The sequence below is a fragment of the Gopherus evgoodei genome, chromosome 6 (assembly GCF_007399415.2).
Source record: "Gopherus evgoodei ecotype Sinaloan lineage chromosome 6, rGopEvg1_v1.p, whole genome shotgun sequence".
NCBI classification, from domain to species: domain Eukaryota; kingdom Metazoa; phylum Chordata; order Testudines; family Testudinidae; genus Gopherus; species Gopherus evgoodei.
In genome coordinates this window covers 43,411,651-43,427,274 of record NC_044327.1, presented here as the reverse complement: position 1 = coordinate 43,427,274, position 15,624 = coordinate 43,411,651, and the positions used below count along the sequence as shown (strand labels likewise).

At 45.1% G+C, this 15,624-nt stretch overlaps 1 protein-coding gene across 3 annotated transcripts in view; it reads left to right on the top strand.

Annotated features, from left to right (window-relative positions):
• RFX3 (regulatory factor X3) overlaps window positions 1–15,624 on the top strand; it is a 126,197-nt gene that overhangs the window by 51,691 nt on the left and 58,882 nt on the right. For all 3 annotated transcript variants that reach the window (XM_030566805.1, XM_030566806.1, XM_030566804.1), the window contains exon 4: window positions 5,643–5,901. In XM_030566805.1, the coding sequence (XP_030422665.1) occupies window positions 5,643–5,901 (259 nt within the window). The remainder of the gene's footprint in view (window positions 1–5,642; window positions 5,902–15,624) is intronic.

Genomic DNA, 15,624 nt, shown 5'->3' with positions numbered 1-15,624 from the left:
CCGACCGTTGCCGGCACAGATGTCTGCTTGGCACCGTTCCCTCTCCCCGCGGCTTAAGAAACATAAGATTCCTGCTGCTTCCATGCCGCCTGCACCACAGTCAGAGCACCCACCTAAGTCGGACCATCCGGCACCGACACCTGCCGCAGCACCGCCAGCTTCGGCACCGTCGATTCCGGTCCCGCAAGGGCTGTCGAGTCCAGTGCCTGAAAGCTCCCCAGCGCACTCCGTGGTTGAGCTCACTATTCCCTCCACGCTGGAGACCTTTTCCACAGCGAGGGAGCTGATTGCGCTGACGGAGTCTGCGCTGCCTCAACCCCTGGCACCGCCAGTGCAGGTTATACAATCAATTGGCAAGTCTGCCCTGCTCAGAGCATCCTCTGTCGGCACCAATCACAATCACGGTACCACCAGCGCTCTCGGTCCCGTCACCGATCCCGGTCCTGACGCCGCTCGCAGTCCTGGCACCGCTCTCCATCTCGGTACCGGTCGCACTCGCAGCACCGTTCAGCATCCTGTTCACCGGCCTGGTACTCTCGGCACTGATCCAGCTCCTGGCACCGTTCCCGGCACCATGCCTCTCGTAGCCGTTCCAGATGTCGAGCTTCGAGATCCCGGTCGACCTCCCGGCACCACTCCAGTCGCAGGTCCCGGTCGTTCCCGGTACCGGTATGGCGCCCGGTACCGCTCTCCGGTGCCACACAGAGAGAGATCGTTTAGAGATGGAGACCCTTCCCAGGGCTTTTCAGCTCCTCCGTGGCCGTCTCAACACACATCTGTGTCATCTCACGGCGGACAGTGCTTCCTATGCACAGGACCGTGACTCAGATGTGCCCAGCCGAGTCTTCCAGGAGACCCAGGCCCAAGAACAAGGACCTCATCAGTGGTCCTTCTGGACACCTTGGGCATATCACTAAGCCCAAGGTGCGCCTCCAGTGCCATCACGCTCCGTACCATCGGAACACCGTGTGCCGGAGGCGACTGTCAGCCACCCCCCTCCTGCAGGTACGGAGGAAGCTCCCATTCAGTCAACAGACTCTCAGGTCCCACCTGAGCCTGACGTCGCCCAAGAACAGGAGCCCACACAGGACCCTCTTGTCCCTCGCCTTTCCTCTTCCTCCTCTCCAGATGAAGCGGTGATGGGGACATTCTCCTCAGGCCCTCCTCCAATTGACCTGAGCACACATCAGGACCTCCTGAGACGCGTGGCCCTGAATATGAATCTTCAGGTGGAGGAGGTCCCAGAGATAGAGGACCTTGTGGTGGATATTTTGTCAGCTGACACCCCCGCAAGAGTGGCCTTGCCAATCATTCGTACGATCCAGGCAAATGCTGATACCATCTGGCAGTCTCCAGCCTCTATTCTGTCCACGGCCGGGGGAGTTGAGCGGAAGTACATGGTGCCCTGTAAGGGGTACGAGTTCTAGTACGTGCACCCTGCTCCCTTGTCGTGCAATCAGTCAACGAAAGGAGCGCCATGGCCAGCAAGCTCCTGCTTGAAAATCAAAGGAGGCTAGGCGCATGGACTTATTGGGCCGCAAAGTATACTCTGCTCGGGGCCTCCAACTCAGGGTGGCAAACCAGCGAGCCCTGCTTAGCCGGTACAAGTATAACACCTGGGCGGCGGTTGGAAAATTCACGGAGTTAGTTCCCCAAGACTCCCGCCAAGAGTTTGTTGCCCTTTTGGAGGAAGGGAAGAAGGTGGCGAGAACTTCTCTCCAGGCCTCGCTGGACGCAGCCGACTCCGCAGCCAGGACTCTGGCTTCAGGAATCGCCATGAGGCAAATATCATGGCTTCAGGTGTCAGGCCTTCCACCTGAATTACAACACACCATGCAGGACTTGCCCTTTGATGGCCAAGGCCTATTTTCTGAAAAGACTGACCCTAGGCTGCAAAGCCTAAAGGACAGTCGAGTGATTATGCGCTCGCTCAGGATGCACACACGCTGACTCAGCACAGATTCTTCCGCCCCCAGCCTCACCACCCTTACCCCCCGCCTCGGCCACGACAGGACTTCAGCAGAAGGCGCGGCCGAGGCAATCGCAGATGGCAGTCTGGACCCCAAGGGGGTCAGAATCAGGGTCCCTCCAAACCACCTGCCAGACCCAAACCAAGCTTTTGAAGGCACACCCTAGGACGGCATACCAGTTGTTTCCCAGGATCCTTTCCCTCCCTTTTACAACCACCTCTCCCTTTTCCTTCCTGCGTGGACCCAACTAACTTCCAATCATTGGGTCCTACACACGGTATAATTCAGATACCACCTCCAGTTTCCCCCCCCCCCCCGCTAATCCCCATCCTCGTCCCTCTTCAGGGACCCCTCTCACGAACAATTCCTCTTGCAAGAGGTATGGACGCTCCTTGCCATGGGAGCTATAGAGGAGGTACCAAAGGACTCGAGGGGCAAGGGGTTCTATTCCCGCTATTTCCTAATCCCCAAGGTGAAGGGAGGTCTCAGACCTATCCTAGACCTGCGAGGACTCAACAAGTTCATGATAAAGTTGAAGTTCCACATGGTATCCCTGGGGACAATCATCCCATCCTTGGATCCGGGAGACTGGTACGCCGCCCTCAATATGAAGGACGCGTATTTTCACATTGTCATTTACTCTCTGCACAGACGGTAGCTCCGGTTTGTGGTCAACCATCAACATTTCCAATTTACAGTCCTTCCGTCTGCCTCTCTGCAGCCCCACGAGTATTCACAAAACGCATGGCTGTAATCGCCGCCTCCCTCCGTCATCGTCAGATACACGTCTTCCCCTATCTCAAGGATTGGCTCATTCGAGGAGCCTCCGAGACCCAAGTCACCCGTCATGTGGGCATCGTCAAGGACCTATTCAAGCAACTAGGCCTGATGGTCAACATAGAGAAATCCACTCTGGTTCCCACACAAAGGATAGACTTCATTGGGGCCATTCTGGACTCCAATCTCGCCAGGGCCTGCTTACCACAGCCTCGGTTTCAGGCAATGGCATCAATTATACAAGGCCTACAAAACTTCCCGACAACTTCGGCTCATGCTTGTCCCGGCCTCCTGGGTCACATGGCTGCCTGCACATTCATGACGAAACACTCCAGACTACATCTCCATCCCCTTCAAACTTGGCTCTCCTCGGTATACCACCTGGGCAGAGACAGTATAGACACGATCCCCCCGAGCATCCTAGGCTCCCTGGACTGGTGGTTGACGCCCTCCCTGGTCTGTGCAGGGATGCCATTCCATCCGCCTCAGCCTTCAATGACCCTGACAATGGACGTGTCATCTCTCAGCTGGGGTGCCCACCTCGAACATCTCCACACTCAAGGCCTTTGGTCAGCTCAGGAACTAGCTTTGCACATCAATGTGCGGGAGCTGAGAGCAGTCCGCCTTGCGTGCCAGGTGTTTCAAGGGCATTTACAAGGCCGTTGTGTCTCACTGTTCACAGACAACACAACGGCCATGTTTTTACATAAACAAGCAGGGAGGAGCACGTTGCTCTCCCTTTGTCAGGAAGCTATTCAGCTCTGGGATTTCTGCATAGCCCACTCAATAGACCTGGTAGCATCTTTTCTCCCAGGGGTTCAGAACACTCTGGCAGATCAACTCAGCAGATCCTTCCTGTCTCACGAGTGGTTGATTCGTCTGGATGTTATCCATTCTGTTTTCCGGAAGTGGGGCTTTCTGCATATAGATGTCTTCGCCTCCCGTGAGAACAGAAAATGCCAGATGTTCTGCTCCTTCCAAGGTCTCTCCCAGGGCTCGATCTCAGACACATTTCTGATACTGTGGACGAGCCATCTGCTTTACGCCTTCCCACCGTTCCCGCTGGTTCACAGGGTCCTGCTCAAGCTTCGCAGAGACAGAGCCCACCTGATCACGATCACTCCAGCCTGGCCGAGGCAACACTGGTACACCATGTTGCTCGACCTATCGATAGCCAACCCAATCCCTCTACCTCTTTGCCCGGACCTCATAACTCAGGACCACGGCAGACTTCACCACCCAGACCTGCAGTCTCTTCACCTCACAGCATGGTTACTGTGTGGTTAAGCCAGTCTGAGTTACGTTGCTCTGCCTCAGTGCAACAAGTGCTCCTGGGTAGTAGGAAACCTTCCACTAGGTTAACATATCTGGCCAAGTGGAAGCGCTTCTCCTGCTGGTGTGACCAACGTAATGTTATTCCCACCGAGGTACCGGTCCCTACCATCTTGGACTACCTCTGGTCTCTGAAACAGCATGGCCTAGCGGTATCTTCATTGAAGGAGCACTTGTCCGCCATATCTACCTTCCACCCAGGGGAGAGCGGCCGCTCAGTGTTCTCTCACCCCATGGTTTCGAGGTTCCTCAAGGGCTTGGAGTGATTATACCCACAAGTACGCCACTCCGCCCCGACTTGGGACCTCAACCTAGTTCTAGCCAAACTTATAACTGCTCCCTTCGAGCCGGTAGCAACCTGCTCGCTGCTGTACCTGTCCTGGAAGACAGCCTTCCTCGTAGCCATTACATCGGCAAGACGAATTTCGGAGCTTCGGGCTCTCATGGTGGACCCCCCGTATATAGTGTTTCATAAAGACCAAGGTACAGTTGTGACCACATCCGGCCTTCCTCCCTAAAGTGGTATCGGCCTTTCATATCAACCAGGATATCTTCCTTCCGGTCTTCTTCCTGAAGCCACAGTCATCACGCCGGGAGCAGCAACTGCACTCCCTAGACGTCCATAGGGCACTCGCATTTTATATCGAGCGAACAAAGCCCTTCTGTAAAACACCCCAACTCTTCGCTGCGGTCACAGACTGAATGAAGGGCCTACCTGTCTCCTCCCAGAGGATTTCATCTTGGGTGACATCATGCATCCGCACCTGCTATGACTTGGCTCAAATTCTGATGAGCCACCTTACCACTCTTTCTACCAGGGCTCAGGCTTCATCTGCCACTTTCCTGGCTCATGTATCCATCCAGGAGATATGTCATGGAGCTACCTGGTCCTCAGTCCACACCTTTGCATCACATTCCGCATTGGTTCAGCAGTCCAGAGATGACGTGTCATTTGGATCAGCAGTTCTACATTCTGTGACATCTCACTCCGACCCCACCACCTAGGTAAGGCTTGGGAGTCACCTAATTGGAATCGATATGAGCAAGCACTCAAAGAAGAAAAGACGGTTACTCACCTTTGTAACTGTTGTTCTTCGAGATGTGTTGCTCATATCCATTCCAAACTCACCCTCCTTCCCTTCTGTCGGAGTAGCCGGCAAGAAGGAACTGAAGGGCTGTTGGGACGGCAGGGGTATATATCCGGTGCCATGGCGGCGGCACTCTAGGGGGTGACCCAGCCAACCCACCGAGTGTTGCTAGGGTAAAAATTTTCCGACGAACGTGCACGCAGCACACGCACACCTAATTGGAATGGATATGAGCAACACGTCTTGAAGAACAACAGTTACAAAGGTGAGTAACCGTCTTTTTCAATACTTAGTCATGGAAGTCAATTACTCAATACTTAGATATTGCAAAATGTTATTGTCAGTGGGGGCGTGGGTTGTGCACTAGTCTTATTTAATTTGATTGCAACTATTGTATACTCATTTCCACAGTGATAATATTGCACTCAATAAAGAAGACAAATAAATTCCTTTTGTTTTTTTTCTTTTCCTAAAGCCGAACAACAACTTACCCTTACACAGAAACCCAGATGTATAGCCAAAACACCGGGGGGAATTACTTTGATACGCAAGGAGGTTCTGCACAAGTGACAACAGTGGTCTCATCTCATAGTATGGTGGGCTCTGGAGGGATTCAAATGGGTGTCACAGGAGGACAACTCATTAGCAGCTCTGGAGGGACCTATCTGATTGGCAATTCAATGGAAAATTCCGCTCATTCAGTGACACATACAATGCGGGCCTCCCCAGCTACAGTAAGTATTCAGAACTACATGATTTTTTAGAGCAAGTTTCCTGGTCCCTGTTGTGCTCTCTTATGGTTATATATGTTTCCTGTGACCGAAATAATATGTTTGAAAAAATATGTAATTTTGGTCCCCATCCTGCAAACATTTATAAATATACTTAAATTTGTGCATATGAAGAACTCCATTTAATTCATTGGGCTGTTCATGTGCATAAAGTTATTTGCATGCTTCAGTATTTGCAGGATCAGGTCCTTAAATTTTTGAACATGTGTTTTCCTACTCTCTGAAAAAGAAAAAAAACACATTACCTTGCTAAGACCACTTTGTTTATATAATTGAATTTTATAACTAATATCTTAACCCTACAGATGTATGTAACTTCTTTGCTTTCATTGCATTTTCTGAATCCAGTTTTGGTATTTATTTTGTATCATATCTCAAAATAGTCACCACTAGTTCTGAATAGTTCCATTATATTAACTTTTAATATTGTTCTGCTTGTTGTTAATTATTATTTATTATTTCTGGTAATTTCCAATTATTTAATATTATTTCTGGTAACTCCCAAAGACCCCAATCCTATGAGGATCAGAGCCTCATTGTACAAGGTGTATTAAATATAGATGTTAAGAAGCATTCTGTTACCACAGTGATGGGCGACCATAATGTATATAGACAAACAACAAGGCAAACATGTTCCTTTCCCTTAAGAACTTAATCAGTCCTGATTCTAATTAAGAAAAAATGGTTTAAATTTACTGTATTCTTGCTGAATAGCCATAGTGTACATTTTTTACCTACTCCTTGAGGATATTCTGCCCTGATTATGGACATTAGAAATTAAAGGACAAGATAAATTATGAAAAGTGAAGTAGAAAGAGCAAACTGAAAAATGTCCTAAGGAGAAGAATAGCGAGATGGAGCATGACTAAATAGTATTTATATATTAGCGCAAAAAGTTACTAAAAAACGAAGGGATTTTAGTTTTGGAGACAGAGGAAATCAGTAAAAATCAACTAATATGTCAACATTTGAAGCTGTATTCATTTGAAATGATGAGCCCATTACTGTGGCATCAGAGAATGCAAATGATCTTGTAAAATAACAATTAATTGCATTAGTGTAATCAAGGACTAAATGCAATCTGGGTTATTAAAAGTAAAAGGTGTTATTTCCCCCTAACATTTAAACTGCCATCTCTATATAGTATTATGAATTCTTTTGTTGAGTACTGTTATGAATGAAAAAAAACGTAAAGAACTGTGAATAATAGCCTAAGTCATGTTATATTGGAAAATTAAGAGAACATAGACTCAGCCTGCAGCAGGAGTTTTGTATATGTTTTTGTGATCACTAAAGGAAAGAGATTATATGTTGCAGCACTTAACATTATTTTAATTTTAAAAGGTGGTTCTTAAAGGAATGTCACTGATAAATCAGATTTATTTAATTTAAAAGCCTCTGATTATATATTTTTCCTTTTCATGGCTTTTATATAGAACATTTTGCATTAGTTCCTTCTATTCAGCCCAATTCAATAAAATTGAAGAAATTCTGCACCATTGCTCTTACAACCAGTATGAGCCCTAAGATTACAAAATAGGGGCAGAACTAGAGTAGTTTCCTGTAGGCAAAAGTGAAGAGAAGGGTCTTCGCCACTGAAGTAAATTTGACAAGAGATGTTTCTCGAAAAAAAATTAAATGGCAAATATTTTCTTGTGTTGTCTTAGCTATTATTAATGGCTTTACATTTGAATAAAAACGTCCCCTCTTTACAACTCAGTAGCAAACCTGATCATACCAGTACAGATATAATCTTGTGTTTAACAGGATGATCCCATTCTGTTGCCATATAAAATAACATGTCAAAAATTCCGCAGTCTGAAGTGACAGCAGAATAAAATAAGTGGAAAAGATGACCTCAGTAGGGGCAAACTGTTGATTAAATGTAAATAGCAAACATAATTGGAAAAAAATATTCAAGAAAATGTGAAGAGTACTGGACTTGCGTTGAAATCTGGTATACTTGAAAATTTTTACTAGTCTGAAAGTCCCGTGTTAAATTTTGCAACAGCAAACCATATTAGAGTTTTTTTCCAAATATGGAGAAGTATATCTCGATATTTACAAAGGATTTTATAATATAATCTACAATTCAACAATTGTATTTGCCAGGGCATTTTTGATTCACGTATGACACATTACCTTTGAAAAAATGTATCTTTTAAGAGCATAGACAGTTTAAAATGTGGTTTTTCCAGCAATTATTTTTTAACACATTAAGACAAGCAATATTTTTCTCTGTTTTGTGATAATTTTGAACAGAAATAATTGACTTGCAAAATAAAATACATTTTTAAGGTAAATATCTATCTCCATGCCCTGCTCTTGCTTCATGTGTTTAAAAAAGTTGTCTTAAGCATATGGTGTGTTCCTATGTACATTACTATAGCAAGTTTGTTTTAGGAGTGCAGAAAAACATGTACAATTAATAATTTACATTTGTAAAATTGCTCTTTTATCACTACAATAATATTTCTCCTCTTGCTTCCCCCATCTTCAGAAGATATCTTGCATTTGTTTAATTAAGGAAACTGAATAAATTGCAAATGCATTTCTTGCTGCTAAAATGTTAAGCAGGAAATTGTAAAATGGTGTATATATATATTTTTTATTACATTGGGCACTTGGTATATATGGGTTCAATTGATTATATACAAGGGTTTGACTGAAATGTAAAAGGTTCAGCTCAAACTGTTAATTGATCTGAAATATCTACTGAGTTTTAATTTTACTTGGAAGCTAAGAATATACCAGCCAATCTTTAGCAATAAAGTGCAGTGTTTTTATATGCATTGCCAACTCAAGCTCAGATAGCTAGAACTCATTTCACTTGTGACCCTCATCTTAATTGCATCATCATAACGCTTTTCTGTACTTGTCTAAAGAATTCTTTTGAGCGATCTAAATAACGTGTATCAAAGCTGTTTGTCATTGTGATAAATATGCAACAAAGTTTTTCAAGCCTTTGAATCAATTTATATAATTTTCACATGAAGACAAAGGAAACGGAAGCAAATGAAACTTTGCTTACTGCCATTTTTGTGCTCTTATCATAACCTCTGTCACTTCTGTCATATCAGTATCTAATTCTGTTTTGTTACTTGTACTAAGCAACTTTATTTATTTTGCTGTCATTCATCCCCATTCATCAAATCACAAAGCTTCTGTAGTAATTAATAGTTTAGTTTTATGAATAAAATTTTAGCTAGTCATGATTTTTTAAAAAAGATTAGATAGATTAGTTTTGGTGTCATAATATGACATTAAAGGGATGCTGTCAAGTTAAAAGAAAAATAACCTGTGTTACTAACAGTACCTTAGATTATTAAAAGTGTGGAAAAAATCTTTTAAAAAATCAGTTTATTTTTCGTCAGATTTGCTATTTGTTTACTTATTGTGCTCTTCAACAAAAATAGACTAGCCATTGACAGCTTTTCTTTAATTTTTGTTCACTTTCCCTTTATGGTTCTCATGTATCAGCATAATCTTGAGCTGTATCATCATCATCATGGCAAATACCAAAGGGATGTAGCCTTCTTGCAGATCTCGCTAAGTCATTAAGATGATCTGGCTGGATGTTGAGTTTGTGTTCATCGTTGGCGATCATATCACGCCATCAGAGCTTTTGGCAACCATGTGATCACGAGCTGTCTAGGGGCATTCCTTGGTACACATATTTGTTGGTTTTCCCCTGTAACGTTTGAGGTCTGTTTAAATAAAATAAAATTATATTTTGTTTTGAATCATGAAAATATATTCATATTTGCTTTTGTAAAACTTTTACAAAACATAAATATTGAGCCCACAATACTTGACAGTGCCCATCTCAGGTTACAGCAGGAATTCTGTTAATTTTTTGATTATCTAGAAAATATTAGGAATTGTGAACTTTTCAGAAACTCTCTAGCATAAACATAACTTGAGGGATACATTGGCATGCATGAAGAAAGTTTGTTAGAATTCATGTTACTCATTACATTTCCTCCATTGGCATTGCTTATTTCCATCAAACACTAAGCTATTCTGTTTAGCTGTAATAATTTGCATTTTCCTAGTTATTAAGAATAGTTTATGTACTAAAAAGGTTATGGCAGCCAGACCAGAGATGCAGCAGTAGTGTGTGATGCTGATATGAGTGTAGGCCAAGTTCAGTTGAGATTAATAACATAGTAAAATTGGTACATTTGGTTTGAGTGTTTAGACAGGTCAAGAAAAGACTCCAGTTTCATTGTTGCAGAACTCTCTTCCCCTTAGTGGTTGATTGTTATAGTGGTATTTACAACAATTTACAAATTTAAAACAATTTATACTGAAGAAGGCTGCATGTTCCATCCAAGGTGATGGATGAATGAGGTAGGAGTTGCGGACGGCTGTAGAGGTTCAGTAAAGACAAGAAAATAATAGGAATATCAATAGCTGTCTGAATGATATAACTTGAGTCTCCAGACAGTCTGCCCATACTCAGATACATATACACTGTCTCTGTGATAAGAGGATTATTTTACAAATATTTTTCTGATGTCAAAACTTAAAACAATATTTTTAGCTACTTAACGGTAAGTGTGTTGCAATGTCTGTTAGCCAGTGAGAGGCTCCTGTTTGTCAGTCCTGCTGCTTCTAACAAGTTTTGGTATTGATCAGCAAGCAATGTGGTGCAATGCATAAAAGGCATCACCAAGCACAAGCAGTCTTCCACTCACACTGCTGGAACATTTTTCATAGTGTAGAGAGCCGTTAGTCCAAATTAGAAAGCACATAAAATTAAAACAAACAAATAACTAAAAATATTTTGAATCCGCATACTTATTATTTATTGTTTCTGGACCACAGTGTTCTAGGCACTCTCCAAACATAAAAGGAGGCATGGTTCATATCTGAAAGAGCTTATGGTAGTAATACATACTGTCAATGGCACAATTCGAATTATTTTTAAAAATATATAAACTTATAAAGTGTCAGTTTTATTTTAGTCTGGGGTGTTTGTGTTTTGGGGGATGGTTTGGGATCACTTTTAATGTATCCAAACAATTCAGCCATTCCTAGGTGAAATCATCTTTTTTTTTTTAAGTTGGCAGTTTATAGCTGTACACGCTAGGGAAAGGCAAACTAATTCATATAAAATATTCTGCCACAACTTTTTTGGAGTGTTTTTATAGCTTGAACTGAATTTCTTTCCTTTCTCACTTCTGATTTCCCTAAGGGACTGAATCCAGCAGGGCTTAAATACTGGGAGATAATGAGAGGGGAGGACTCCTGCCTCATACTGAGACAGCAGGAGGATCAGCGAGTTATCTTAAGTACCTATACACAAATGCAAGAAGCCTAGGAAACAAGCAGGGAGAACTGGGAGTCCTGGCACAGTCAAGGAATTATGATACGATTGGAATAACAGAGACTTGGTGGGATAACTCACATGACTGGAGTACTGTCCTGAGTGTATATAAACTGTTCAGGAAGGACAGGCGGGGCAGAAAAGGTGGGGGAATTGCATTGTATGGAAGAGAGCAGTATGAATGCTCTGAGCTCCGGTATGAAACTGCAGAAAAACCTGAGCGTCTCTGGATTAAGTTTAGAAGTTTGAGTAAAAAGGGTGATGTTGTGGTGGGAGACTGCTATAGAGCACCAAACTGGGGGGATGAGAGGGACGAGGCTTTCTTCTGGCAACTAACAGAATTACTAGATCAAGGCCCTGGTTCTCATGGGAGACTTCAATCACCCTGATATCTGCTGGGAGAGCAATACAGCGGTGCACAGACAATCCAGGAAGTTTTTGGAAAGTGTAGGGGACAATTCCTGGTGCAAGTGCTGGAGGAACCAACTGGGACAGAGCTCTTCTAGACCTGCTGCTCTCAAACAGAAGAATTAGTAGGGGAAGCAAAAGTAGATGGGATCCTGGGAGGCAGTGACCATCAGATGGTCAAGTTCAGGATCCTGACACAAGAAAGAAAGGAAAGCAGCAGAATACAGACCCTGGACTTCAGAAAAGCAGACTTTGGCTCCCTCAGGGAACTGATGAGCACGATCCCCTGGGAGATTAAAATGATAGGGAAAGGAGTCCAGGAGAGCTGGCTGTATTTTAAAGAATCCTTATTGAGGTTGCAGGAACAAACCATCCCAGTGTGTAGAAAGAACAGTAAATATGGCAGGTGACCAGCTTGGCTTAACAGTGAATTTCTTGCTGATCTTAAACACAGAAAAGAAGCTTACAAGAAGTCAAAGATTGGACAAATGGCTAGGGAGGAGTATAAAAATATTGCTCAGGCATGCAGGAGTGAAATCAGGAAGGCCAAATCACACTTGGAGTTGCAGCTAGCAAGAGATGTTGAGAGTAGCAAGAAGGGTTTCTTCAGGTCTGTTAGCAACAATAAGAAGGTCAAGGAAAGTGTGAGCCCCTTACTGAATGAAGGAGGCAACCGAGTGACAGAGGATGTGGAAAAAGCTAATGTACTCAATGCTTTTTTTACCTCTATCTTCACGAACAAGGTCAGCTCCCAGACTGCTGCACTGGGCAGCACAGCATGGGGAGGAGGTGACCAGCCCTCTTTGGAGAAAGAATTGATTCAGGACTATTTAGAAAATCTGGATGAGCACAAGTCCATGGGTCTGGATGCGCTGCATCCGAGGGTGCTAAAGGAGTTGGTGGATGTGACTACAGAGCCATTGGCCATTATCTTTGAAAACTTATGATGATCGGGGGAGGTCCCAGATGACTAGACAAATGCTAATGTAGAGCCTACCTTTAAAAAAAGGGAGGAGGAGGATCTGGGGAACTATAGGCCAGTCAGCCTCACCTCAGTCCCTGGAAAAATCATGGAGCAGGTCCTCAAGAAATCAATTCTGAAGCACTTAGAGGAGAGGAAAGTGATCAGGAACAATCAGCATGGATTCACCAAGGGCAAGTCATGCCTGGCTAACCTAATTGCCTTCCATGAAGAGATAACTGGGTCTGTGGATGAGGGAAAAGCCATGGACGTGTTATTCCTTGACTTTAGCAAAACTTTTGATATGGTCTCCCACAGTATTCTTGCAGGCAAGTTAAAGAAGTATGGGCTGAATGGATTATGAGGTGGATAGAAAGCTGGCTAGATCGTCGGGCTCAGTGGGGTAGTGATCAATGACTCCATGTCTAGTTGGCAGCCGGTATCAAGTGGAGTGCCCCAAAGGTCAGTCCTGGGGCCAGTTTTGTTCAATATCTTCATTAATGATTTGGAGGATGGCGTGGACTGCACTCTCAGCAAGTTTGCAGACTACACTAAACTGGGAGGAGTGGTAGATATGCCGGAGGGTAGGGATAGGATATAGAGGGACCTAGACAGATTAGAAGATTGGGCCAAAAGAAATCTGATGAGGTTCAACAAGGACAAGTGCAGAGTCCTGCACTTAGGACGGAAGAATCACATGCACTGCTACAGACTAGGGATCGAATGGCTAGGGGCAGCAGTTCTGCAGAAAAGGACCTAGGGGTTACAGTGGATGAAAAGCTGGATATGAGTCGACAGTGTGCCCTTGTTGCCAAGACGGCTAACGGCATTATGGGCTGTATAAGTAGGGGCATTGCCAGCAGATCGAGGGACGTGATCATTCGCTTCTATTTGACATTGGTGAGGCCTCATCTGGAGTACTGTGTCCAATTTTGGGTCCCACGATATAAGAAGGATGTGGAAAAATTGGAAGGAGTCCAGCAGAGGGCAACAGAAATGATTAGGGGGCTGGAGCACATGACTTGTGAGGAGAGGCTGAGAGAACTGGGATTGTTTAGTCTGCAGAAGAGAAGAATGAGGGGATTTGATAGCTGCTTTCAACTACCTGAAAGGGGGTTCCAAAGGGGGTGGATCTAGACTATTCTCAGTGGTACCAGATTACAGAATGAGGAGTAATGGTCTCAAGTTGCAGTGGGGGAGGTTTAGGTTGGATATTAGGAAAAACTTTTTCACTGGAAGGGTGGTGAAGCACTGGAATGGGTTAACTAAGGAGGTGGTGGAATCTCCTTCCTTAGAAGCTTTTAAGGTCAGGCTTGACAAAGCCCCAGCTGGGATGATTTAGTTGGGGATTGGTCCTGCTTTGGGAAGGGGGTTGGACTAGATGACCTCCTGAGGTCTCTTCCAACCCTCATATTCTATGATTCTATGACATTTCCCTTTGGGATTGAGGCATGCACAGAGCCAGATCTACAAGTCCCGATGTGAAAGCTTGAAGATTTGTGTTTCTGAGTGTGGTGTACTCTTAGGGCTTGTCTACATCACAAAGTTGCAGCGCTGGTGAGGGGGTTACAGTGCTGCAACTTAGGAGGTGTACACATCTGCAGGGCATCACCAGCGCTGCAACTCCCTGTTTGCAGCGCTGGCCGTACTCCCGTTTTGTCTCAGGTGTAGAGGATCCAGCGCTGGTGATCCAGCGCTGGTAATCAAGTGTAGACACTTACCAGCGCTTTTCTTGACCTCCGTGGAATAAGCAGGTATCCCAGCATACCTGAGGATACCTCTCTGGTAATCAAGCAGGTCTCCTTCCCCGCGGTTTGCTCCGGTGTTCTCCGAATCCCCCCCCAAGTGGGTCTCCTTCCCCGCGGCTTGCAGGGGGGTTCGGGGAACGCGAGAGCAAACCGCGGGGAAGTAGGTCTCCTTCCCCGCGGTTTGCTCTCGCGTTCCCCAAACCCCCGTGCAAGCAGATCTCCTTCCCCGTGGTTTGCTCTCGCGTTCCCCGAACCCCCCTGCAAGCAGGTCTCCATCTACAATTTTGCAGCGCTGGTTGTTACAGCTGTATTAGTACAGCTGTATAGGGCCAGCGCTGCAGAGTGGCCACACTTACAGCAACCAGCGCTGCAAGTGGTGTTAGATGTGGCCACACTGCAGCGCTGTTGGGCGGCTTCAAGGGGGGTTCGGGGAACGCGAGAGCAAACCGCGGGGAAGGAGACCTGCTTGCACGGGGGTTCGGGGAACACGAGAGCAAAACGCGGGGAAGGAGATCTGCTTGCAGGGGGGTTAGGGGAACACTGGAGCAACCCAGGGAAGGAGACCTGCTTCCCCGCGGTTTGCTCTCGCGTTCCCCGAACCCCCCTTGAAGCCGCCCAACAGCGCTGCAGTGTGGCCACATCTAACACCACTTGCAGCGCTGGTTGCTGTAAGTGTGGCCACTCTGCAGCGCTGGCCCTATAGAGCTGTACTAATACAGCTGTAACAACCAGCGCTGCAAAATTGTAGATGTAGACATACCCTTAGATATTAGCCACAAACTATGAAAAAGCCAACAGCAGTGAAACCCAATGGAGAGTTTAGAGTCTTTCTTCAGAAGAAGGGAGAGAAAGAACTGGCACGTTCAATAGATGGCTTAATGGAGGATTTGTGGGGGAAGTGATGAGTTGGCCAGCCTTTTGAGATGCCAGTAAAGAAGAATAGAAAGCCGCCAGTCCTCTTCCCAGAAGACTGGATTATGTCAGGTGAGAAGCCAGGCCTATTGGGGAAAGTTGTCTGGTTTGGAGAACTGAGGCTAAAAGTTTGAATGAGTTTTGGATAAAAAAAATTAACTTTCTAGATGTTTTTCTAAGCCCTACACTTTCTGGATATTCACCAATGCCTAATATTTTAAGCATGTACATACCTTATATAAAAATGATAATATAACAAAGTTTATTAATCAGTCAATATATATATCCTTGTGTGGTTTCACACA